We start from the raw sequence: 27,347 nt of genomic DNA, 5'->3' as shown, positions 1-27,347 counted from the left end.
GCCCATTTGCTTCTCCACCCCCCCCCCTCCTTCCTCTCTGTCTCTCTCTTCCCCTCCCGCAGCCAAGGCTCCATTGGAGCAAAGATGGCCCGGGCACTGGGGATGGCTCCTTGGCCTCTGCCCCAGGCGCTAGAGGGGCTCTGGTAGCGGCAGAGCGACGCCCCGGAGGGGCAGAGCATTGCCCCCTGGTGGGCAGAGCATCGCCCCTGGTGGGCAGAGCATCGCCCCTGGTGGGCGTGCCGGGTGGATCCCAGTCGGGCGCATGCGGGAGTCTGTCTGACTGTCTCTCCCCATTTCCAGCTTCAGAAAAATACAAAATAAATAAATAAATAATAAATAAAAATAAAATAAAAAAATAAAAAGTAAAAAAGAACAAGGTACTTTCAACCTGCTGTATTATTAAAAGGGGAGAAACTCTAGTAAATCTAATCCATTTGGACTTTGGCAGGGGCAAAGGGAGTAGATCAGACACATAAGTGCTTCTTTACAAAGAAAAAGTGTGATTTTCTAAGAAGTCAATTTCTAATCCATATAGTACCTGCATTAAAACTAAAAGTTCGCCTGATTGGGCAGTGGCGCAGTGGATAGAGCGTCGGACTGGAAAGCAGAAGACCCAGGTTCGAGACCCCGAGGTCGCCAGCTTAAGCACGGGCTCGTCTGGTTTGAGCAAAAGCTCACCAGCTTGAGCCCAAGGTTGCTGGCTCGAGCAAGGGGTCACTTGGTCTGCTGAAGGCCTGCAGTCAAGGCACATATGAGAAAGCAATCAATGAACAACTAAGGTGTTGCAACACACAACAAAAAACTGGTAATTGATGCTTCTCATCTCTCTAGTCCTGTCTGTCTGTCCATGTCTATCCCTCTCTCTGACTCTAAAAAACAAAAACAAAAACAAAAACCACTAAAAGTTCAAAGCAGGGAAAAAAAAACAATACATTTTAAGTTATTTTACATCTTATTCATTTTTCCAAGTCACTTTTATCCAAAGAGAATCCTCCTGGCACTAATAGAACTTTCCTGTTATACATACACACATAATATAGACTTCCATATCAACATTGTCCAATTTAACTTCCTGCAGTTACAGAAATGTTATATAGTTCCCTATTTGCATAGCCCAATACCATAGGCACTAGCTACATATAATTACTGAGGACTTGAAAAATGGCTAGTGCAACAGACAACTTAGTTCTGAACAATTAGTTTTGACCAATTTTAATTGATTTAAATGTAAATGGCCACATGAAGATACCATATTGGACAGGCCAACTCTATGATTTGTTTGCTCAAATGCTTGTGTTTTAAGTTATTGTGCAGTTCAACATGTTAAATCAATTATATCAGCTGTTGAAAATGATACAATAGCAAGCTTAATATTTCTAGAGATGTACTGTCTTGGTTTGGAATTAGAATATTCAAAGAACCATTCCATGTCTCTCATATTAAGCAGCATAATTTAAAAAATTTTGTTTCTTGATTTTAGAGAAATAAGGGAGAGAGAAAGACAGGAACATAGATCTGTTGCTGTATGTGCCCTGACCAGGGATTAAACTGGCAACCTCTGAGAAACCAGGACAATCTCTAACCAAGAGATTTATCTGGACAGGGCGCATAACTTTTTTTTTTTTAAATGCAGTGATTCCTGAAAAATAAACACTTATGCAAAAAAATCAACTTTCTTTGATTTGTATGGGACAGTCACATCAACAACTGACAGGCACACATCAGAACATCAACTTAAGTCCTAGTCTTGACCAAGTTCAGAGGCGTGGATTTATCCTGCCCTTCCCAACACAGCAGATTCTCCCTTAAAAAAGTAGGGAGTGTGTAGAAAACAAGCGGCCTATTTTATAAAACTCTAAATTTATTAAAAATGTTAAAAGATTTCACTCTTCCTTCTAAAATACTTTTCATTAAAAAAAAACAAACCAGCTTGCTATTTTCTCAGACACAGTACAAGCTGCTGCTTCCCTTTGCCGGGACTGGCCTCTGCCCATCCAACCCTCTTCTGTGCCCTCCCTTCACTCTCAGTATTGCTGTTTGTTTATAAAACCCTCCTTTCCCTCTCACCTCCCCACCAGGTCCTGCTCTGCCAGTGTAGCTTTCTTTCCGATTGCAGGCCCTTGGCTGCAGGTGAGGCAGGTTGGATGGACAGTGCAGGACAGATTTTTGTGCTTCTGGGAAAAAGGCTGATTGGCTTTTTTCTTGATCAAGTAGAAGGTCATTGTTTTTCTCTGCCACATGAACACCTGTTCGGGGCCAAATATTTGGCTCAGGCTTGTCCACGGCTGGTAGCCTTGCCCCTTCTCCAGTTTCCCCCAGGCATAGGTCCATGACAGCTGGGTTTGACAACTGTACCATTTGTCTGCCTGTGGACTGTGAAGGACAGGAAGGGCGGCACATGACTAGAGTAGGGCTCGATGGAGACCCAGCTTCTCAAGGTATGGGAACCGCACCCTCCAGAGGAGGAAGTATTGGGTTTTGGTAGCCGTACCAGGGATGGCCAGGACCATGGGAGGCAGGGATGACGGGGCAACTTCTAATCACACAGCTCTGGGGCAAGCAACATTGCTTCTGACAAAACCTGCTCCCCTTTTCCAATCCCCCCCTCATCCTGTAGGTCACAGGATGGCTCCAGAAAGGAGGAATAAACAGAGGAAACTGATTCTGCTGTGTGGATGGAAAAAAGGCAGGAGATGACAAAGTACATGGGGCTACGGGAGTCCTGCTGGAGCCCATAGTCATCACGGCTTCCGTGTTCCGGGCGGGAAGGTGGAGGGGCCGGGAATCAGGCCCTCAGAGGCTTCATCAGCTGTGTTCCTTGTCCTTGACCAGTAAGACTGTGTGCTGGCCCCCGCTGGACACAGATAAAACCACACGGTTCTCCAGCTGCTTGCCGGTCATCTCCACAGGACTCCAGGCATCCTCCTCTTGCCCTGTGCCCAGCTGATAGTTGGTGCCCATGCCCCAGGCAAAAACACGACCTACAAGAGAAACGGGCAGCTGTCGTCAGGATCCCAGCCTCACCCTTCCGTAGTCCAAGAAGCCTGGGACATAAGGGTGAATTTTAGCCTTGGCCTAAACCAGCCTGGCAACGTTCCAGCCTCTGGGAGTTCAGGGAAGATGTGAAAAGCCAAGGAGACGATGGCCAAGGGCTTAGTCGTACCAGGACCACAGTCCCTACATACTGCCAAAGAACGGTGTTTACTCCCAAGCATGGCACTGAAGGCCCTATTATGACTGACCCTCTGCAAACCCCTTCGCCAGTCTCCATTCCCAGTACCGGCCACCACCCGTCAGACTGCTCTGGATATTGCTGTGCCCAGGATGCCCCCCTCTGCTGATCATAAACGTCCAAGGTGTAGTACAAGCCCTACTTCCTCAGGAACTCTTCCCAGATAATGGCAGATCGAGCATCTCCCCCAGCCTGACTGCTCAAGGTCTCCACGGCTGAGACCCGGGCCCACTCAGGCTCGGTGACTGCCTGCTCACTCACTCCTGCTGTGCTCGCCAGAACCCCGACTTCTAAGACTTCTTCTCCTAATAAAATCCTAATTATAACTCCCTGGGAAGCTGGCACATACTAGGTTGCAAACAAAGGGGTCACCATGGTAGGAAATATAAAGAAAAGCTTGAGTGAGGAGTCTGGAGACCTGGGTTCCAGTCCTACTGCCTGGCTGAGTCAGTTATATATACCCCTTTGCTACTTTTCTCCTCTACTGAACAAATCACCTTTATTAAAATAATTCAAAAAAAAAAAAAAGATAATTCATTTATTCATTTGGAGTTCATCGAAGCCAGAGTTTTTGACAACCGGGATAAAAAAGAATGTTATCAACACCACTCTGCATCACAGCTGCATCTGATGGTGGACATCAGTCTGCTGGGCAGTCTGGCAAGAATCACAACGCCCACTCCCCAACCACACCGAGTGTGGGCAGCCCTACTCACCGTCCTTGGTCACGGCATACCCCACAGAAGCCCCACAAGCCACTGAGGAGACGGCGGGCAGCCTGGAGATGAGGGTGGGGATGCTCTTCTCCTCAGCACCCTCACCAAGGCCCAGCCTGCCATACTCAGCTCGGTCCAGGCTGTATGCTTTTCCTGTGGGAGCACGGAGAGAGAGAAGGAATAGCAGAGGGTGTGTTCCAGGTCGGCCAGTGAGTTCCCGTATCAATGGGAGCTGGGCCCCATTCCCATGGTGGTGACAAGGTCTGCAGTGTCTCTTCCAGATTTAGGGGGAGAACCTCCATAGGTCCGCACTGAACTACTTGGAAGAGCACCAGGACTCTGGGGGATGGGTATGGCCCTCATGGACCCACATCAGGCCCAACCCATGGAGCAGACCCAGGTTCCCAGGGCCATGGTTTCAGTAGTCAGGCCAGGCCTCAGCCAAGGGAACAGGGGACTTTCGATCCTAAGATCCCACCTTCTGAATCCACACAGACGGTATGGTGCTGGCCACCGGAGAAGCCCACCCAGGACTTAGTAGAGTTCTTGAAGGATGTCAGGTTCTGAGGTACAAAGCAAGATTCTGTCCCTGGTGTCCCTGGAGGGAAGGCCAAGATAGAGTAGTCAGCGGTGCAAGTGTTCAAGGAGTTGTCCTTCTTCACCACCACCCCACCTGTCAGTCTGAGGCCACCCTACCCCCCACCAGCATATAGATATTTGCACTTTACAGATGAAAAAACTCATGATGGGTGACCCCACTGAGGGTGTACAATGAGCAGTAGAGCCAGGATTGTAACCCAGGTCACTTCAGACTATGCTAGATGCTGGGTATGGGACTCACCAAGCTGATGGTAGTTTGAAAGTCCAAAGCCATAAACATGGCCCTCAAGGGAGATGGCAAAGGTGAAGTAGGTGCAACAGAAGGCATCCTGGAATCTCACATGGCCCCGGGTTCCCCTGGATTTCAACAGCACACATTTGGGGACCAGGAGTCGTTCTGCAGGCAGAGATGCAGCCAGGGTCAGTGGTAGATACACACAGCCCCTCCCCTCGGCCCAGTGTTGGTTTCTCCCACATGGCCAAAACCCTCATTGGGAGACTAAGCAGGAACACTTCTCCCTATTATACAGAAGAGGTAAGTGAGGCCAAGAGAGTATAAGTGCCTCAACCAGACTCACAAGCACCAACAGGTCATATTTACATGGAACTTACCAGGTGCCAGCCATTCTTCCTTGTTAACTCATTTAAATTCATAACCCCACAGGGTATGTCCAGGGTCCCTTAGACAATAGGTGGAGAACCAGGATTCAACCTAGGATAGCCTGGCTCTAGAGTCAAAGTACTATCTTTTTCAATTGATTTTTTTTAAGACTTTACTTATTCATTTTAGAGAGGCGAGAGGGAGAGAGAGAGAAGGAGGGCAGAGTAGGAAGCATTATCTCTGATCTGTGCCTTGACCAGGCCTGTCCAGGGTTTCAAACTGGGTAACTCAGCATTCCTAGTCAAGGCTTTATCCATGCACCACCACAGGTCAGGCTTAGAGTAAAGCTCTTAACTACCTCCAAAAGTCTCTGTGATGTAAACCTAAACATGCACAGAGAATCCTCCCTGCCTATCACCTTCATCGGGGTTGACTGCCACACTGTCCTGGCACAGGAACGTAAGCCACCTACCAAGACCCTGCCGGCCACCACGACTGGCAAATAATTCAGGCACACGGCCCAGCTGGCCCTGCTCCCCACAGCCCAAAGTGTAGAGGTCACCATCAGTTGTCAGCATCACCAAGTGGTCGTTTCCTGAGGGTGAGAGGAAGGCAGGAGATACAGGGCTTGTTTGTGAAGCCCACGGCTGGGCCAGCACCAAAATGAGGTTCTCCAACTCCTGCCCACAGCAAGTAATATCAGACTCACCTGAGGCCACCTTCACCACAGGCTCATTCAGCTGCACTTGCACAGGTACCATGCTATTCTTCATGGGCTCCAAAAGCCCAATCACACCATTATTGTCCTGGAAGGTACGGGCACAGCACTTATCAGCTAATCCTGTATGCCCCATACAAGCCAGATCCAGGATTGCAGCAGCCACAGAGCTGTCTGGTAAGGGGCAGTGGTGCCAGATAGGGATGGAGAGGTGGGGAGGAACCAGGCCACATTGTGAAATACTTATGAATGAAATCACATTTTGTGAGTTGCATTAAAATAACAAAGGAGTGAGTGCATGGAATAGAAAGAAAACAAATGTGGCCAAATGTTGATAAATTTAAAAAATAATACATGGGTATCCAATAAGTTATTCTGATTATTTCTGTGTTTAAAATTCTCCATAAAAAATTTTAAAATAATTCTGATGAGGAAACACCTCATCATTCCTTTATATTTCATATTTCAAAATAAAATATCAAAGTACCAAAAACAATTTTAAGGTTGAATCTGCTTTTTATTTTTTTTACTTTATATATTTTTAAGTTTCTATGTATTGATTTTAGTGAGAGCGATAAGGAAAGAGAAAGACAGGGACCATTCCTGTATGTGCCCTGAGAGGGGATCGAACCGGCAAACAGCACTTTGGGACAATGCTCTAACGAACTCTGCTATCTGGCCAGAGTTGAATGTAATTTTTTTTTTTTAATTTTATTTTAGAGAAGAGAGACAGAGAGAGAGAGAGAGAGACAGAGAGAGAGAGAGAGAGACAGAGAGAGAGAGAGAGAGAGAGAGAGACAGAGAGAAGGGGGGGAGCAGGAAGCATCAATTCCCGTATGTGCCTTGACCAGGTAAGCCTAGGGATTTGAACCAGCAACTTCAGCGTTCCAGGTCAACACTTTATCCACTGTGCTACCACAGGCCAGGCTAAATGTACTTTTTTTTAATGTTCTCTGTTGCCTTTATTTTTGTCTTTATTTTTCTCTATTTTTTTAATCTTTTATTTTTATTGAATCCAGAGAGAGGAAGGGGGGTAAGGGGGAGACAGAAGCATCAATCTGTTTTTGTATGTGCCCCGGCCAAGACAATGCTCCAGCCAAGCGAGCCATCCAGCAAGGGCTGAAAGTACTTTTTAAACTTCAGTCCCATTCCTTGGAAATTCTGATATGTGACAATTTCCTTCCCAAACTCTCCAATACCCGTGAGAAGTATGGAAGCGGCTGGAAAGGAGAGAGGCGAGGTTGAAGGCAGGGAGATGGGTGAGCACAACAGGTTTCCTGGATCAGCAGCAGCCCAAAGACATCCTTGACCAACCCCCTTCCCAAAACATAGACTTGATAACATCAGATTCAAGGACACAGCCAGTGGTATGGACAGGCCTGAATGAATACGCCAGCGACCTATGTCTGGGCTCAAGATCTACCTCTGGGACTTGATGTCCCCACTAGTAAGTATAGCAGTGACATGGAGATGGGTTATCCTTGGGGTCCCAACCAGTTAATTCTGCCTGGCAGCCCCCATGCGGTCTTCCACACCAGCTTACCCGGAAGGAGCCCCAGAGGAAGACACGGCCATCCTCGGTGAGGGCCGCTGTGTGACTGTCTCCTGCTGACACTTGTACCACCTTCTCTTGCAGTTCCACCTTCCCGGGTACCATCTCTGACCCCTCCACTGATGTGTCCCTTCCCAGGGCACCCTCATCATTGCAGCCGAAGGAGTAGACCTATGCCCAGGATTCCCCCATTAGTGCAAGTTCCGGCCTTTCAGTCCATTCTTGTTCAGACCACCCCCTGCTCAGCTAGCCAGCTCCACCTCCATCGAGAAATGCATGTGGTGCAAAGCTCCTTCTCCAAGCCCCCAACCCTAGACCCTGTCCAATCCCATGCCACCCCGCAACCTACCTGGCCACTTTTGCTTAGACACACGGTGTGCATGCCTCCAGCCTCGGCCTGTACAATGTCTTCCGGAATGGGTACTAGGGCTGGCTTCTTCCTCTCCATCACATTGTCGCCCAGCCCCAGCTGGCCCACGTCGCCCTGGCCCAGTGTAAGCACCAAGCCCGGTTCTGTTCTGTGGGACCTATGCGAGACTAAGAGTAAAGAAGATAGCCCCTGAGTGTGGAGGATGACAGGAGAAGGAGCCATCACTGCATGGGATCTGGGATCCCACAGACCTCAGTTCAAGCCCCTGCTCACCACAGACCATTAGAGTGACCTTTCTGAGCCCAAGTTTCCTAATTTATGAAATGGGGATAACAAAAGTTTCTATATCATAGGGTTTGTGTAAAGATAAAAAATTGAGCACATTACTAATGTGAGAGGAAGGAAATGGAAACTAGGAGACAATACTGTGAAATGAATCTCGGTGCGGAGAACAGTGAGTACACAAGAAAAGTTTTCCTGATTAGCTATTAATTCCTTGTTTTTTCTTTTTCTTTTTAAATTATTGATTTATTTTAGAGAGAAAGAAAGGGGGAGAGAAGGGTGGGGAGAGAGAAAGGCAGAAACATCAATCTGCTTCTATATGTGCCCTGACTGAGGATTGAACCTGCAACCTTTGTATGTCAGGACGATGCTCTAATGAACTGAGCTACCCATTCAGGGCTCAAATTCTTTTTTTTTTTTAATGATTTTTTTTTTCTTTTGAGAGACAGATAGATAGGAAGAGAGTGCGTGAGTGGCATCATTTCATAGTTGCTTCACTCTAGTTGTGCACTGATGGCTTCTCATACGTGCCTTGACCAAGGATCAGACCTCGGGCTCCAGCCAAGCCAAGCCAGCAACCCTTTGCTCAGTGAGTCATCTTGGGCTTCAAGTCAGTGACCTTAGGATCATGTCGATGATCTTGCGCTCAAGTCAGTGACTCCACACTCAAGCCGGCAACCCTGGGGTTTCAAACCAGCAACCTCAGTGTTCTGCATTGAGCTCTATCTACTGTGTTACCCACTGGTCAGGCTAGCAGTCAGTTCTTGATTAGGCACCATGGAGCCAACAGATAGGGCTCAGGTAATAATGCCTACCCTTTACTGACTGCTAACTCTACTAATGTTAAATTGCATTGCATTGTAGTCCTACAAATTATACTATAACCCTCCATATTTAAGATCCCATTTTATAGGAAAGGGACCAGAGCCTCAGAGGTTAACAGAGCCAATAAGTAACAGTGTTTGCAATGAAACCAAGGGAACCTACATGGGTCTGAGCACGTTCCCTAGCCTCCATCCTCAGGGTGTGACTGAACTCCTAAATATATTCACACTGACACCCTCCATTCCTATAGGGGCAGACCAGCGACAGCTGAAGAGGAAGGCATAGCAGTAAGAGCTGACACATGCCATCTGCTGGCCAACTGCAACTGCCCATGGCTCCAGATAGCCAATGGTATCCAGCCCCTCCCCGGGGTGTGGCTACGGGAGTGCAGAGGGTGCATCCGGCAGGGAGCCACCTGGTCGGGTTTTCTGGTCAGGAGGGCTCGGCATGCAGGCACCTCGGACTTGGCGGGCGCCTGGAACGCGGTGGGAGGCAATGGCCCTCACTGCCTGGTTACGAGGGTCTGCAAAAGACAGACACTGTCTGAATGTGGGCCCACAGGCCCCCTTTCCAGAGGGGGTCAATCTCTCCTCCCTGTATCCCTTCAGGGTTCCAGGAAAGAGGAAACCACAGACACCTCCTTCAAATGCTACCAGGACATTATCTCATTTTCCTCAACGGTCCAGTGAGGTTGGTACTGTTCTCGCCTCTTATTATAAGAAAGGAGTAATCCAAGCTCAGTGAGATTATGATACTTGCCCAAAGCTACACATCTAGAAGTAGCAGAGCCAGGCCTTGAACCCACATCTGAAAGTCATTAGTCCAAACCATAACCCTTTATTTACTGTCTGGGGCAAGCCTTTGGGTCTAGTTTTTTGCTAGTCCTACCTGAGTACTTTTAGACAAGTCTCTGTGCCTTTATGATTCTTAGAACATGGGATTCAATCACCTATAGGAAACACTCCACCTGAGTAGCGTTCCTGTATTTCCAAGACCCTCAACTTCAAATACAGAGGGGAAGAAGCCCAGTCCCAGATTTTGGAGGATTCAAGAGGCCACTTATCCTGGTAAATGACAACTTACCCTTTACCTTCTTGCTTTTGGGGAGGGCATCTTCTGGGGGTGACCTTTTCTTAGCTGTACGCTTTGGTGGCATCTTCTTGTCCTGAAAAACCCAGGCAAATACTCCATATCAGAAATGAAAATCATTTTCCTGCTGAAATTAGGTAATGTTTAAAGAAAGAGAGATAGGCCCTGGCTGGTTGGCTCAGCTGTAGAGCGTTGTCCTGGTGTGTGGAAGTCCAATCGGAATTGATTCTGATTCCCAGATTTGACGCCGGTCAGGGCACAGAGGAGAAGCGTCCATCTGCTTCTCCACCCTTCCCCCTCTCCTTCGTCTCTCTCTCACACACACACACACACTCTCTCTCTCTCTCTCTCTTTCTCCCCCCATCCTAGAGTCAAGGCTCCATTGAAGCAAAGTTGGCTTGGGCACTGAGGATGGCTCCATGGCTTCTGCCTCAGGCACTAGAATGGCTCCGACCGCAATGGAGCAACTCCCCAGATGGGCTGAACATCGCCCCCTGGTGGGCATGCCTGGTGGATCTTGGTTGGGTGCATGCGGGAGTCTGTCTGCCTCCCCGCTTCTAACTTCAGAAAAATACAAAAAAAAAAAAAAAAAAGGCGAGAGAGATAAACAAAGAGCGAGCCCTGGCCAGGTAATTCGATTGGTTAGAGCATCTTCCCAGTACACCAAGGTGGCAGGTTTCATCCCCAGTCAGGATATATACAGGAATCAACCAATGAATGCATAAATGAGTGGAACAACCAATATTTCTCTGTCTCTCCTCCTTCCTCACACTCTAAAATCAATAAATAAAAAATAATAATTTTAAAGAAAAGAAACCCTGAAAACAGGCAAGAGAGAGGAACTGCCTAGCAATTTCACGTCTCAGAATTTATTTAAGCACAAGAACAGAATAATACATCCAAAGATTAAGTTCCACAAATACTTTCTATTATATTCTTTATAACATTTTATTATTTATTTATTTATTTATTTATTTTCATTTTTCTGAAGCTGGAAACAGGGAGAGACAGTCAGACAGACTCCCGCATGAGCCCGACCGGGATCCACCCAGCACGCCCACCAGGGGCGAAGCTCTGCCCACCAGGGGGCGACGCTCTGCCCATCCTGGGCGTCGCCATGTTGTGACCAGAGCCACTCTAGCGCCTGAGGCAGAGGCCACAGAGCCATCCCCAGCGCCCGGGCCATCTTTGCTCCAATGGAGCCTTGGCTGAGGGAGGGGAAGAGAGAGACAGAGAGGAAAGCGCGGCGGAGGGGTGGAGAAGCAAATGGGCGCTTCTCCTGTGTGCCCTGGCCGGGAATCGAACCCGGGTCCTCCGCATGCTAGGCCGACGCTCTACTGCTGAGCCAACTGGCCACGGCTCTTTATAACATTTTAAAAAATGAAGTAACCCATGCTCAGTAGTAGGGGACTGGCTAGATAATATGTGATATATTCATGATAGAACAGTATGAAGCCACTAAAAATGATGGTTTCAGAGATTTATTGTATAGGAAGATGTTTACCATCACCAAATACACTGCTCACAAAAATTAGGGGATATTTCAAAATGAACACGAAGTGATAAAAAACATTTGATTTTTGGCCCTGGCCGGTTGGCTCAGTGGTAGAGCGTCCGCCTGGCATGCAGAAGTCCCGAGTTCGATTTCCGGCCAGGGCACACAGGAGACGCGCCCATCTGCTTCTCCACCCTTCCCCCTTTCCTTCCTCTCTGTCTCTCTCTTCCCCTCCCGCAGCCGAGGCTCCATTGGAGCAAAGTTTGCCCGGGCGCTGGGGATGGCTCTATGGCCTCTGCCTCAGGCACTAGAATGGCTCTGGTCGAGGCAGAGCAGTGCCCCAGATGGGCAGAGCATCACCCCCTGGTGGGCATGCCGGGTGGATCCCAGTCCGGCGCATGCGGGAGTCTGTCTGACTGCCTCCCCGTTTCCAGCTTCAGAAAAAACAAACAAACAAACAAACAAAAATATTTGATTTTTTTAAATTAAATAAGAACATCAGAAAAGGAAACAAATAAAAAAAAGTTATATTATGCAAATGAGACACAAAACCAACTTTTATTTCATTGGTGAAAATGCACTATGCAAAAGGTTGAAAGTATTGGAGTATCTGCATGATCCCTGATCTTGAAAGTGCACATCCCGCAATTTCCCAGTCCTTGCAATGCCCCTGCAACACGATTTGACTGAATGCGAAGCCTGGAGAGCCATAGGATGTCTTTCTTGAAGCTGGTCAAACGCAGACGATAGGCCCTGGCCGGTTGGCTCAGTGGTAGAGCGTCGGCCTGGCGTGCATAAGTCCCGGGTTCTATTCCCGGCCAGGGCACACAGGAGAAGCGCCCATCTGCTTCTCCACTCCTCCTCCTCTCCTTCCTCTCTGTCTCTCTCTTCCTCTCCCGCAGCGAGGCTCCACTGGAGCAAAGATGGCCTCGGCGCTGGGGATGGCTCCTTGGCCTCTGCCCCAGGTGCTAGAGTGGCTCTGGTTGCAACAGAGTGACGCCCCGGAGGGGCAGAGCATCGCCCCCTGGTGGGCGTGCCGGGTGGATCCCGGTCGGGCGCATGCAGGAGTCTGTCTGACTGTCTCTCCCCGTTTCCAACTTCAGAAAAATACAAAAAACAAACAAACAAACAAAAAAAACGCAGACGACAGTGGCAACAGCACTTGGAACATCCCAAAGTGTGATTAGCTGACTGTAGAATTGCTTTCAAGACACTAGCACAGTATGAAGAAGACAAGGGCAGGGTCGCACATCTGCCACAATAGCAAGGGATGACCGCTGCTTGACCTTACTGTCAAGGAAGAACAGGCACAGTAATGCAACAGAGCTGCAGGGACAGTTTCTTGCTGCCACTAGACAATGGATATGCACCCAGACCATATGAAATCGGCTCCATTGTGTTGGACTGCATGTCCGGTGACCAATGGCATGCATTCCGTTATCTGCTGAACACTGTAGAACTCATTGAAGGTGGGCTGATGAGCATTGTCATTGAACCCATGATGAGTGGTCAACTGTGCTCTTCTGTGATTGGTCACAGTTCAGTCTGTAGCCTGACAATCATCGTGTCCTGATCTGGCATGAATAAGGAACACAGGAGAAGGAAGCCATGTTTCACACAAGAAAGGGACTCCTTCGGTGGTAGTAGAATCATGGTGTGGGCTGGCGTCAGCATTGGTGGTTGTACCGACCTTCACATCATCAGAAACAGATGCCTAACTGCTGTTAGATATCGAGATCATGTCCTGCACCTGATAGTGGTACCCTATGCTGGAGCAGTTGGAAACAACTTTTTTTTTTCTTAATAATGTTTAATCTTTTTTTAAAGACTTTATTTATTCATTTTAGAGAAGAGAGAGAGAGAGAAGGGAGGAGCAGGAAGCTTCAACTCCCATATGTGCCTTGACCAGGCAAGCCCAGGGTTTTAAACCGGTGACCTCAGCATTCCAGGTCGATGCTTTATTCACTGCGCCACCACAGGTCAGGCCCGGAAACAACTTTCTCTTCATGGATGATATTGCAAGGCCCCACTGTGCGCATCAAGTCAACATGTCTCAGGAGGCAGGACTCGAGTGCATGAACTGGCCTTCACGTTCTCCAGACCCAAATCCCATTAAACATACTTGGAATGCACTGGGAAGACATCTGGCAAACCGTCCAATGCCTCCCACAACACTTCTTGAGTTGGAAGTTGCACTGGAGCAAGATGGGCAGAGGATCCCACAAGAACTGCTGGACAATCTGATCCTGTCCATGCCCCATCGCTGTCAGTGTGTTTTGGCAGTCTTGGGTGACCATACACCCTACTGAACAGTCAATGTGTGGCACTCTCGTCCAGTTTGACATGCTTCTGTTCACCCCCACCAATATGTCACTTGCTACTCAATCAAGATAATCGAGTTTGCTCATTTGCATAATTGAACAACTTTCTTTGACTTGATGTTTGCTTTTCTGATGTTCTTGTTTAATAAAAAAAATCAAATGCTTTGTCTTTTGTTTGTTTGTTTGTTTTTTGTATTTTTCCAAAGTTAGAAGCAGGGAGGCAGTCAGACCCCCGCATGTGACCAACCCAGATCCACTCAGCATGCCCTCTAGCGTTGATGTTCTGCCCATCTGGGGCATTGCTCTGTTGTGGCCGGAGCCATCCTCAGCGCCCAGGCCAACTTGGCTCCAATGGAGCCTTGGCTGCAGGAGTGAAAAAGAGAGAGGAAGGAGAGGGGGAAGGGTGGAAAAGCAGATGGGCACTTCTCCTGTGTGCCCTGACTGGGAATCAAACCCAGGACTTCCACATGCTAGGTCGACACTCTACCACTGAGTCAACTGGCCAGGGCCAAGAGCTTTGTTTTTTATTTTATTTTATTTTTTTATTTTTTTTAAAGACTTTATTCATTTTAGAGAGGAGAGAGAGAGAGAGACAGAGAGAGAGAGAGAGAGAGAGAGAGAGGGAAGGGAGGAGCAGGAAGCTTCAACTCCCATATGTACCTTGACCAGGCAAGCCCGGGGTTTTGAACTGGCGACCTCAGCATTCCAGGAAGACGCTTTATCCACTGCGCCACCGCAGGTCAGGCTAAGAGCTTTGTTTTTTAATCACTTCATATTCATTTTGAAATATCCCCTAATTTTTGTAAGCAGTACAATTATGTAGTTAACTATTAGTTACAAAGTTACAGGTGATTATCTCAGTTGATGCAGTTATGAGAGATACCTAATGTTCTTCAGTGTTTTAAATTTTTATTAAAAAAATATGTAATGCTTCTTGTTAAACATCTTAGATAATATAGGAACAATGGAAAAAGTAAAAGTCTATAATCCCATTTTCCAGAGGTCACCATTGTTAATAATGGTTATATTTCCTTCTACACATTTTCTACTTATTTTTACATGTGTGTAAACATTTATATTTCAAATATGGGGTGGACTGTTTTTCAATCTGTGTATATTATGTATGTAACTTGGACGCATTACTGTTATTATCAGACTTTAAAAAGCTATTCTCATTAAGTGAAACCAAACCAGTCCATTTGTGCCCTTTGATCCAAAAGCGCCACTTCTTACCTAACTAGGTGGTGGTGCAGTGGATAGAGTGCCGAACTGGGATGCGGAGGACCCAGGTTCAAGACCCCGAGGTAGCCACCTTGAGCGTGGGCTCATCTGGCTTGAGCAAAGCTCACCAGTTTGGGCCCAAGGTCGCTGGCTCGAGCAAGGAGTCACTCGATCTGCTGAAGGCCCGCAGTCAAGGCACATATGAAAAAGCAATAAATGAACAACTAAGGTGTCACAATGAAAAACTGATGATTGATGCTTCTCAACTCTCTCCGTTTCTGTCTGTCTGTCCCTATCTATCCCTCTCTCTGACTTTCTGTACGTCTCTGTAAAAAAATTAAAAAAAGAACTAAAAAAACCTCCCAAAAACTAAAAGCGCCACTTCTGGGAGGAGGAGGAGCCTGGCTTCTCTAGAGTCCAACAAGAAATAAGCATTGTACATACACTCACACTAACAAACACCAGATGTTACAAAAGAGGGAAAGGAAAGCACTGGTGGGTGACTAGAAGGGATGCTGGACAGGTGAAAGGGCAGCTGAAAGCCTCGGCCGGAACCCCTCCCCTCTAACTGCTACTGCTCCCAGGGTTTTCAGGTCTTCCCCCAGTCCACTGAGAACAAAGACATTCTCTCTCAATTCCAAACTATGTCCCGAATGTTTTTCAAAAGCAGCTCTGGAAATACATTTTATTGAGCTTTGGTCTTTAAGGTTGTGCAAGATATTCAAGTTGTCCAAGCCTGGGTCCCCAAACTTTGGATTGTGACCTCTCTTGTATGGATGGGGTCCTGGGGGCCGGACACTTTCAAGCTATCCTGATAAAGAGGCGGTGTAGCCTATGAGCAGTTAAGAAAGAGGACAGCTTCTAGCCAGAATCTGGGCTGAACTACTTTCTAGCTGTTTGACCTGGGGTAAAGTTACTTAATCTCTTTTTAAGATTGAGTTTCTTCCTCGGTACAGTGGGAATAATAACAGTACTACCTACACTTTTGTGATGTGTTGGATTAAATGAACTAATACTGTAAAAGTAATTACATAGAAAGTGCTCAGGCCTGACCTGTGGTGGCGCAGTGAATAAAGCGTCAACCTGGAATGCTGAGGTCACGGGTTTGAAACCCTGGGCTTGCTGGATCAAGACAAATACAAGCAAGCAATGAACAACTAAAGTGAAGCAACTATGAGTTGAAACTTCTCACTCCTCCACCCTCTGTAAAATCAATAAATTAAAAAAAAAGTGTTCAGTGTATCAATATTGGTGTTATTATAATGTCTAGGAACTGCCTCAGGTAACATTCAGACACAACTCTAAACCAGGGGTCCCCAAACTACGGCCCGCGGGCCACATGCGGCCCCCTGAAGCCATTTATCCGGCCCCCGCTGCACTTCTGGAAGGGGCACCTCTTTCATTGGTGGTCAGTGAGAGGAGCATAGTCCCCATTGAAATACTGGTCAGTTTGTTGATTTAAATTTACTTGTTCTTTATTTTAAATATTGTATTTGTTCCCGTTTTGTTTTTTTTACTTTAAAATAAGATATGTGCAGTGTGCATAGGGATTTGTTCATAGTTTTTTTTTTATAGTCCGGCCCTCCAACGGTCTGAGGGACAGTGAACTGGCCCCCTGTATAAAAAGTTTGGGGACCCCTGCTCTAAACTAACCTAACCCTCCTCTCCCCTACTGCACAGATGAGGGATGGAGACTCCCGCCAAGGCTACAAATAGAATTTGTAGAACTACAAGAGCCCAGGCCCCTTCCTCTGTCCCTCTCTCCCTTCTTTCCTTCCAGTAGTCTTAGAGCCTGTCTTCCCAGCTTCCCACTCCAAAGTATATGAGCAGAAAGCCTCTAAATTTGGGGCACATTCTGGTGACTACCCTGTAGGAGGAGAACAAAGTACTGAAGATAGGGAAGTGGCCATGCAGGATGAACTACAGGTTGCACAACTGACTCTGATGAGGTGGCAGTTCTGGGCTTCACCCAACTTTCTTTCTCCCACCCCTCCAATGCGCCTCTAAGACCCCTCTTCCCACATTAAAAATGCACATTCTTTGGGATTAGTGGGAACTTCATTCACCAGTCAGAGTTGGGCCTTGTTACTCAGCTACTGTGACCATGGCTGGCTAGCAGCCTTAACCTCTTTGAAATGTATCCTCATCTATAAAAGGGGACTACTTAGGGCTGCCATCAAGACGGAATGAAATGGCCCTGGCTGGATACCACAGTTGGTTAGAGCTTTTTCCCTGAAGCATAGAGGTTATGGGTTCAATCCCCAGTCAAGGCACATACAGGAACAGATCGATGTTCCTGTCTCTCTCTCTCTCTCTCTCTCAAATGAATAAATAAACTTAAAAAAAGAAAGACTGACTGAAATGTACCACTGCACATCAATTTTTAGAGACAAAATCTGGAATACTGACAATGCCAAATGCTGGTGAGGATGTGAAACAACAGAAACTCTCATCATTGCTGATGAGAATACAAAATGGCGCAGCCACTTTGGAAGACTGTCGGACAGTTTCTTACAAAACTAAATACAGTTGACCCCTAAATAACACAGGTTTTAACTACCCAGATCCACTTATACATTTTTTCCCCTCAATATGTACAATACTGTATTTTCTCTTCCTTGTGATTTTCTTAATAACAATTTCTTTTTGCCTGACCTGTGGTGGTGCAGTGGGTAAAGCATCAACCTGGAATGCTGAGGTCACCAGTTCAAAACCCTGGGCTTGCCTGGTCAAGGCACATACAAGAAGCAACTACTGAGTTGTTGCTTCCTGCTTCTCTCCCCCTTCTCTTTCTCTGTGCTCTCTTTAAAATCAATAAAATCTTTTAACACTGTCAATGGGTTCTGTGACTTTAAGTGAACAGACTACAATGTCTCATCAACATAATAAAACAATTTTGAATGAAATATTATTATTCAATGACCTGCTGTATTCAATACACAGAAGCATTCATTCATTCCACAAGTATTTACTGAGTGCCTATTACCACTGCTTGGCTTTTGGCCAGGTGTAGCAAGAAAAAAGAACACTAACCTCCCTGTTTGTCATGGAGCTTATACTCTAGTGGGAAAATAAAATATTATGACAGATGGTGCTGTGTGAAGGACAGACAAGGTAATAGTAAGAGAATAACTTGGGGTCACATGACAGTTTGACTATACTTAATGATATGGACATTTATAAATGGCTGAAATGGTAAATTTTATGTTATGTATATTTTGCCATAATAAAAGGAGAAAATACCTGGAATAGGAGAGAAAAGTGGTCAGAGAAGTGACATTTAAGCTAAGACATGAAATACTACAGAGAGCCAGGAGGGGAAGAGCCAGACAAAAGTGTTCCAGTAAACTGTGTGACACTGAGGAATCTGGGGAGGCCAGTGAGGCCATAGCCGGAGAAATTAGTCAAAGGGTACAGGGGCAATGGGGCTGGGCCGCGCAAGGCCTTGTAGGGCAACAAAAATATTTTAAGAATGTCTTCTGCAGATCTGCATTTTGAAATGATTGCTCTGGCTCCTGCACAGAAAATGGGTTGGATTGGAGAAAAAGGCTAATGCGGGCATCCAAATGAGAAGTATACTGATTTGATTTGCCCTCAGGTAACAGAGAAAAGTAGACAAAGTAGATCAACTGAGGAGAGAGCCGGGATTTGCCAGTGGGTTAGATGACAGAAGTAAGGGGAGGATGAATCCAGAATGACCTTTCCATTCTAAAAAATCCAAGGGATCCTGGTTAGGGCTGAGCTTGGCCAAACACAAGGACTCCCAGGCTTTGACTTAAACAACTAGGTGGATGGTAGATTTCCATTTAGTGAGATGAACACTGTGGGACAAACAGGAGAGGAGAGACCTGAAGTTCCATTTTATTAGGTGTTTTCATTAAGTCTTAAGTGCTTGGGAGCCACCCAAGAAGGGACGTTAAGTAGACAAGAGCTAGGTGGGTTAAGGGCTGTGAGCTGTAGCAAGTATCCCTGTGGTTCAGGTAGACAGTGTACCACTGGCCAGGCTGGCAGACAGTTCCCTGTGCCCAGGGTACCATCCTGCCAAAGGCAAATCTCCAGTCAGTTCCTCAAAATAACCGGTAGCTGTTGTGGGGGTCCGGAAAGTCTCCCCAAGGAGCACCTCTGTGGTATGCAGATTGTTTTGAGGTAAAGGCAAGAGAAACTTTGCCCCTTCCTTCTTAACTACCTAGAAGAATTTATTTTTATTTTATTTTATTTATTCTTTTTTTTTTTAGAGAGGAGAGAGAGAGGGAGAGACAGAGAGAGACAGAGAGAAAGAAGGGGGGAGGAGCTGGAAGCATCAACTCCCATACGTGCCTTGACCAGGCAAGCCCAGGGTTTCAAACCGGCGACCCCAACATTTCCAGGTCGACACTTTATCCATTGTGCCACCACAGGTCAGGCTAGAAAAATTTAAATTAGGCAGTTTGCCCATAATAAGAGATTATCAAAGATAACCTCTTTGTCCTGGTCGAGTAGCTCAGTTGATTAGAGCATCATCCTGATATGCCAAAGTTGTGGGTTTGATACCCACTCTAGGGCACATACAAAATCAACCAATGGCCTGACCTGTGGTGGTGCAGTGAACAGAGAGCATCAACCTGGAACGCCGAGGTAGCCAGTTCAAAACCCAGGGAGGGTCTGACCAGGTGGTGGTGCAGTGGACAGAGAGTCGAACTGGGATGCCGAGGACCGAGGTTCGAGACCCCGAGGTTGCCAGCTTAAGCACGGGCTCATCTTGAGCACGGGCTCAGCTTGAGCAAAAAGCTCACCAGCTTGGACTCAAGGTCGCTGGCTCGAGCAAGGGGTTACTCAGTCTGCTGAAGGCCTGCGGTCAAGGCACATATGTGAAAGCAATCAATGAACAACTAAGGTGTCGCAACGAAAAAATGATGATTGATGCTTCTCATTTCTCTCTGTTCCTGTCTGTTTGTCCCTGTCTATCCCTCTCTCTGTCCCTGTAAAAACAAAAAAACAAACAAACAAAAAAAAACCCCAGGGTGACCGATATGTATGAGAAGCAATCAATGCATAACTAAGTGGAACAACAAATCAATGTTTATGTATCAAACAAATAAATAAATATTTAATACATTTAAAAAAAGATGACCTCTTTGACCTATCTACAGAACAGGGCAAACTTCTATTTAGTAAACATTTGCTCTTCTTCTCATGCTGCAATGAAGCCCCCAAGACACTTCACCTCATCCCTAGCTCAGGATGTCACATACCCATGTTCCCTCTGACTCTGAACCTCTCCTGCACGTGGGGTCTCTGACCCTCTCACGTATGCAGGGTTCCCATACACGTGTGTATTAAATTCGGTTATTTTCTCTTGCTAACCTGTCTCATGTCTATTTGATTCTTAGACCAGTCAGAAGAACCTTGAGGGGGAGAAAACTTTGTTCCTTCCCACAGTTTGCTGTGCGTGGGAGGGAGATGGTAGTGGCATGAAAAATACAAGTGAAAAACCATGAATTATGTCAGCACATTGGTGCTGATGCTGGGCTGACCTACAGAGAAGGCCTGGAGTGGAGACAGAAAAACTTATAGGAGGTGGTTGGTGTCATGGGTGGTTGGTGTCATGGGGCACTAACAACAACAAAAAAATTTTTGTGGATTGGAACCAACTCTTAAGTCACCCGTTTTGGCTAAAATTTTGGGGCAGCTCACTGTAAGCTAGCCACATTGATCCTATTATACAGATAAAGAAACTGAGACTCAGAGAGGTGAAGGATCTCACCCAAGACTGGAAGAGGAAATCAAGATCTGAACCAAGCTGGTCGGACTGCAGAGCTAGGACCCTTATCAGCTTCCTCCCCACACGCCCCAGTTGCTCAGTTTCTCTGCCTGAGAACTATTTCTCATATCCTCTTCCCCCAGAAAAAAAAACAGTAACTGGTCTCTGGCCTTCCTGTTCTCCACCACCATCCCCTTCTATAAGTCATTCCTGATCTTCCTAAATCTCAAACTTCAAAAAAGATGCTTCCTTGCTCAGAATCCTCAGTGGTTTGCTTTGCCCGGAAGATAAAGCCCACATTTCTTAGCCTGGTACTCAAGACCTCCAGGCTCTGGTACTCACTTAACTTTTGGCCTTACCCCTGATCCATTACACCCTCCTTTCTCTTCCCACATAGTCAGTCTTAGACTATTTACTGTTTTCTCCATACTATCTGCATCTCTATACCTTCCCATCCCTGTAGTCTTATCCTACAGGAAGAGATCAAGTCTCAAAGTCAACTCCACTGGTAAACCATCTCTCACCCCTCTCTCAATCCTAAAGGATCATTCTCTCCTAGAGAAATTAAGACAGACTTTTGGACGATAACTACTTTATTTTTTAAATGTTTATTGATTTTAGAGAGGAAGAGAGGGGGAAAGAAAGAGGGAGAGAGGGAGGGGGGAGACAGAGAGAGAGAAAGGAACATCAATCTGTTCCTGTATGTGTCCTGATTGGGGAGCGAACCAGCAATCTCTGTGCTTTGGGACAGGGCTCTAATCAGCCAAGCTATCAGGCCAGGGCTGGACTATAATTACTTTAATTTACAGTATATGTCTATCCACCCTAAAAATCTACTCCTTAGAATATGAGCCCCTCTGGGGCACTGGTCACTCTTCTATATGCCAACAACATTTTATTTCTCACAATAAGCTAAAGAATGTATTCTCACTCCTGTTTCACAGTTGAGGGAACTGAGGCTCAGAGAAGTAAATTTACTTGCCTAAGTTCACACAGCCAGTAAAGGTGAGCCAGGAACAGAACCCAGATCTATCTGTTAGGTTAATGCACACGAACACTCACATGAACACAAACACACAAGAACAGGTATAGGCCATAATCTGGGCAGGGGTGAAGGCAGCCTGGGCAGATCTCTCCAGGATCCCCCATTAGCTTGGCCAAACACAAGGAGCAGAGACAGATGACAAGAAGAGGATAGTGAGACCAAAGAGGAGACAGTCAGCTAAGGCCTAACAGCAGGGGTCCCCAAACTTTTTAAACAGGGGGCCAGTTCACTGTCCCTCAGACAGTTGGAGGGCCACCACATACAGTGCTCCTCTCACTGACCATCAATGAAAGAGGTGCCCCTTCTGGAAGTGCTGCGGGGGTGGGGTGGGGGGCAGATAAATGGCCTCAGGGATTTGCATGCAGCCCTCAGGCTGTAGTTTGGGGACAACTGCTAAGAGGGTGGGCCAGGTGGGTGAAGAATCTGAAGGACATAGGAAAGGACAATGGGTATGACTCCCTGTTGTGTTGGAGTTGAGCACTGGCTTAAGAGTCCAACAGACCTGAACTCTCAAAGCCTGAGAATCCTCAAATTTCAACTGGAGGTCTCTGGGCACCATAGTGCTCCTATGAGCAATCCTAGGGGGGGCGGGGCAGGGGATGAGAGTGAGAGGGCACCTCCTCAAGGTGGAGTCCTACACCCACTACCTACCGGCATCCTAGTGCACAAATCAGTCCTTTGTGCACACTCCCTCTCCAGCTTCTCTGGGTGTGTCTTCTTAACCAGACGGTGAGTGTCTAAGCTGGGAATGAGTAGTAGTTTTTTGTTCCCCACTCTCACCTCCCCACATACACACAATGGACAAACACAGCTTCTTTCTCCAAGGAGCTCTCACAGTCTGGGGGAAGACTGACACACAGTCCCAAATAATTAAAATTCAGATACAGAGTCAACTCTCCTAAAATGCTCACACCTGCCTTCTGAGGTAAGTGTGATCATCCTAGTTTCACAGACAAGAAAACTGAGGTTCAGGGAAAGGCACCCCAGGCCACATAGGAATGGGACGAAACAGCAGGTCTCCTGGCCCCTCCCCACCAGGACCAGAGCTCCTCCTCCCCCCTAAGCCTCAGTTTCTTCCTGTGATGAAGGTAGGCAAACCAGACCATTCTCCCAGGAGCCTGGTGTTCCTGCTGTGACCCCCTGTGACCTCACCACAGCCTCTTTTCTGCAAAGGGAGACAGAGCCCTCTCTGACCACAGCAGCTGTCCCTACCACCATCCCCTGATCCCCAGTATCAGAAGGCAGACACCTGCCTGCCAGACCCAGAGGCTGAAGACTCTCTTTGTGAGAAAGGTCCCCACGGAAGGGAGGACAGGGGCTCATCTGTCAGCAAACACTTGTTGAACTCCTGCTGTGTGTGCCAGGCACAGCACTGGGATCTTTCACCCCAAGAGTTACTCACCAAGGGGTCCCTCTTATATACAGAGCTGTGCATGGGTTATGTGTTTTGTTTATTTTTTTCCAGAAGGAGAGGGATCACATCTTCCACCAGGTTAGAACCACTGCTTTCTGGATATTACAGGATATTAGCAATTCTCACCACAAGCCTTTACCTTCATTTTACAGATACAGAAACTAATACAGGGACTGAGTGGGTGGTCTAGGGCAGCGGTTGGCAAACTCATTAGTCAACAGAGCCAAATATCAATAGTACAACGATTGAAATTTCTTTTGAGAGCCAAATTTTTTAAACTTAAACTATATAGGTAGGTACATTCCTTATCGAGGTAGCGCCTGCACGTGGTATTTTGTGGAAGAGCCACACTCAGGGGACCAAAGAGCCGCATGTGGCTCGTGAACTGCGGTTTGCCGACCAGGGGGCTAGGGGACTCAACTAGTAAGTTGGAAAACTGAACACTATTCCTGCTCTTGGGATGTCTTCGAAAACACAAGTATGAACTCTTAATACATTGGTCCAGACTCCCATTCTAATACCTTTCTTGGGTGAAACCATTACCCCATGTTCCTTGGTCTTGCAACCGAGACCTTTCAGACTCAGTCCCTGTTATATCATCTCATTACTCCTCTCTTTGTGCCCTGTGTTCCAGTCACAGCCAAACACCGGTGTAATCCCTGATCACAACACTCACACAGACTTTCACAACTGCTGTTCCTTCTGCTGGATCACCCTAATCCTTTCCTGTAAAATCCCACTCAAGCATCACCTCACCTGGAAAGTCATCCCTGACCGTCCTGGGCAGGGTCGGGGGACCCTCTTAGAGTTCCCGTGTTACACTCTATACACTCAACTTCTGCTAGAACTCACGAGTCACAACTTGGCTGGTGCACCTCAATTACTATTTGATAAATGAATGACTTGCCAGCAGCAGCGCCCCGGGCTCCGCAGCACACAACGGTGATCACACTGGCCCTTACATAACTGCGGTCCCACGTGGGTCTCCCCAAAGAGACCGGAGCTCTGTAAAGGCCACAGGGGCCCTTCTTACCATTGTTCCCCAGCCCTGCGAGCGCGGCACGGAGTAGACAGCCAGTAAGTAATCTGCTGGCAGAGGAGTTGGTGCGGCGTTCACCGCACACCTCTCCAACCGCTCAACAGTTGTCCCTGGTGCCTGCTGACGCTGAGATTTCTTTCCCTGCAGCAGATCCTCACCAGCCTACCCTCGACCTCCTAAAGCAGCCTCTCGCTGGGAAGGACTCCTTCCCCACGCTGCACACCGAATTCTTCACACGAAGGCTGGACAAAATCACTTTTCCAGCTCCGGAAATGCAGCCCCCTCCAGGGCGCCCGGCTCCGCCGGCGAGGCGAGCGGGTCTGCGCACCCGGGCCAGCGAGGTCCCCGCGGCCGCGCGCCCCGGCCGGCCGCGCTCGGGCCGTTTGAATCTCCCGCCCGCGCGGGCGCCGCCGGCCGGGCGTGAGAGGCGCGGCTGCAGAGGGGCACCCGGCCTTCGCTCGAGCCACGCGACGCGCAATCCGCACTCGGACACCCCGCGGGACCCGGGACATGCGCACCCGCACCCGCGTTTTCCGGTCGTCCGACTTCACGTGGAGCCATCTCCGCGCGACCGGTCTAGCACGAGCACGGCCTCGGCCCACCGAGGAACCTCCCGTGCCCTGGCGGTGGTCACTCAGCACACCGCCCTCCTCCAAGACCCTTCGCCCGCGACGCGGGCGACCTACCTCGATGCAGGTCAGCTACAAGGAACTCCTTCGCTCACCGGCTGGGCCGCGAACTGCCCCAGAGCATGCGCTCTGGAGGCCTCCGGCCCGACCCGGGCCAGAAAGGAAAACAAAGAGTTCGGCGGCCTCTGGCGGCAGACCCGAGAAGTGCAAGTGACACCCCCACATGGAAAGCTCTTGACTTGACTCTTCACCTGTACTCTGCGGGTAAAATGGGTGTGAATTTTGGAGACCCCAAATAGGAACAAATGGACTAACAGCCAGAGAGACGACTTGAAAACATGGTTTGTTTGGGGAAATCTGATGTGGAAGTATTGTACATAAAAAAGATACTGATCTTCCCTGTTCTCAAGAGGGTCTCTGTTGGAGAAAGATGAGAAGTCAGACTATCAACAACCACAGGAAGCTATGACAAGGGTTTGCACAGGGGCATCTGGCTCAGCCTGGGACTTAAGAAAGGCTTTTCAAGTTAACTTGAAGAAGCCAGGACATCTTTGCAAAGAGAGAGCGATGAGAGCCTACGGTGGTTGTGGGAAACTACTAAAAAGGTCTGATTGGAGCAGACAGCGCCTGTGGGAGTGACATGGGAGAGCACTGGAGCAGGTGAGCACTGGTGCACGGTCTTGTGTGTCTAAGGAATGCAGTCTCACTTCTGAGGCAATGGGGAACTATGGCAGGAGTTTGGCCATGTGAGTTATATGAGCAGATTTCTGTTTTAGAACAGAAGGGAGAATGGAGTTGGGGGAAGGGGAAACCAAGAGCCAGGGAAGCAAGTGGAGTGAAGGAGGCCAGACTCAGAAGAAGAAGGTATGAACTGGGGTTGGGGGCTAGAGAAGGAAAATAGGCACCAAGCAGATGACCCTCTCTTTTTAACACACTCATTCTTCAGGATGGACACAAACAGTTCTTGAGGATTTCAGGTGTTCTCTGCTGTGACCTCTCTGGCTATTTGATTGTCTGGGGGGTTCTCCAGGTCCGGGCACTGACCTCTGCAGAAAAGAATTTTTCCATCTCATGTTGATTCTGACTCTGAAAGTCATTCTGTCACACCCAAACAGATGGACACTTTTGATGAGAATTTACCAACTGAATTTCTTTTATTAGGCAGAAGCCACCCCAAAGAACTCCCCATCTTGAGGGTCTCTTACCTCTTCAATTTTACATCTGCCTCCATCATGGATTCCTCCTTTGGATGATATAGTACCGTGAAGTTTCTCCAAGTTTAATCCCTGGGATCTTTGATCTCTCTCTGCTGTCTTCCTCCAAGATCTTACTCATTCATGTGGCTTAATGTAATTATAAAAATTATTATTATTATCACCTATTTTATAAAACCCTTCACTTTGTTAACTACAGAAACATGTCTACCAATGTTCTCTAGCACAATTGTTCCCCACAAAAACCTCATGACAGCTGGAAAAAGAAAAATGAGATTCAAAGAGGTTAAGGACATTCTCTGGAGTCATCATACAAGTGGTAGAAGGGGACCAGAACTCTTGTTCAGGCCTGAACCGTCACCTTTTAATTGAGAGGGCAGTCTATCCTGTTTGGTTTTGAACTCCTCCCTTAGTTTCAGCTCTGCATCTCTACCCAGATGACTCAATACCCACGGATCTAGACATCTTCCAGCCAAAGATGAGTTCTCTGTAAAGTAGATTCAAACCTTAACCTCTTTGCTGATTCCTCTCTCTCCTCTCTTCTTTGTGTTTCTATTTCTGCCCCTCTGCTCAAAAGCAGCACCCTCCTGGCCTCTGCTCCCATGTCACATTTTTTCCCCTCCATTTCTCTTCTTTCCTTCCTTATTTTTTTTCTTTTTCTAATTTTTTGACAGAGACAGAGAGAGAGTCAGAGAGAGGGATAGATAGGGACAGACAGACAGGAAGGGAGAGAGATGAGAAGCATCAATTTTTTTCGTTGCGGCACTTTAGTTCATTGATTGATTGTTTTCTCATATGTGCCTTGACCATGGGGCTACAGCAGACTGAGTAACCCCTTATTCAAGCCAGCAACCTTGGGCCCAAACTGGTGAGCTTTGCTCAAACCAGATGAACCCATGCTCAAGCTGGCGACCTCGGGGTCTCAAACCTGGGTCCTCTGCATCCCAGTCCTACGCTCTATCCACTGCGCCACCGCCTGGTCAGGCTTGCTTCCTCCCTCCCCTCCCCTCCCTCCCTCCCCCCTCCCCCCTCCCCCCTCCCCCCTCCCTTCCTTCCTTCCTTCCTTCCTTCATGTTCATTTTATTGATTTTGGAGAGAGAGACAGGAACATTGATCTGTTCCTGTATGTGTCTTTTTTTTTTTAATAATACACTTTATTTACTTTTTATTTTTTTACAAGGACAGAGAGGGACAGACAGGAAGAGAGAGAGATGAGAAGCATCAATCATCAGTTTTTCGTTGTG

General features: G+C 47.5%; 1 protein-coding gene across 4 annotated transcripts; it reads right to left on the bottom strand.

Annotated features, from left to right (window-relative positions):
* Positions 1 to 2,555: 2,555 nt before the first annotated feature.
* On the bottom strand, positions 2,556 to 26,232 carry LOC136399855 (regulator of chromosome condensation). 4 transcript variants are annotated; one of them, XM_066375614.1, is made up of 11 exons: positions 26,095 to 26,232; positions 9,980 to 10,061; positions 9,312 to 9,419; positions 7,769 to 7,956; positions 7,411 to 7,590; positions 5,859 to 5,955; positions 5,622 to 5,744; positions 4,790 to 4,945; positions 4,427 to 4,546; positions 3,949 to 4,101; positions 2,556 to 2,981 (listed from the first exon to the last, which is right to left on the bottom strand). In XM_066375614.1, exons 2-11 carry the CDS (start codon positions 10,050 to 10,052, stop codon positions 2,806 to 2,808), a joined length of 1,374 nt encoding a protein of 457 aa, XP_066231711.1. In that variant the 5' UTR covers positions 10,053 to 10,061; positions 26,095 to 26,232; the 3' UTR covers positions 2,556 to 2,805. The 4 variants fall into 4 exon arrangements, with proteins under 4 accessions (XP_066231711.1, XP_066231709.1, XP_066231712.1 ...); XM_066375612.1 differs by lacking the exon at positions 26,095 to 26,232 and adding an exon at positions 24,947 to 25,043; XM_066375615.1 differs by lacking the exon at positions 26,095 to 26,232 and adding an exon at positions 24,947 to 25,043 and having other exon boundaries at positions 9,354 to 9,419.
* Positions 26,233 to 27,347: the final 1,115 nt, after the last annotated feature.

Source organism: Saccopteryx leptura, chromosome 3, assembly GCF_036850995.1.
Source record: "Saccopteryx leptura isolate mSacLep1 chromosome 3, mSacLep1_pri_phased_curated, whole genome shotgun sequence".
NCBI lineage: Eukaryota > Metazoa > Chordata > Mammalia > Chiroptera > Emballonuridae > Saccopteryx > Saccopteryx leptura.
This window is presented reverse-complemented; position numbering and strand designations above follow the sequence as displayed.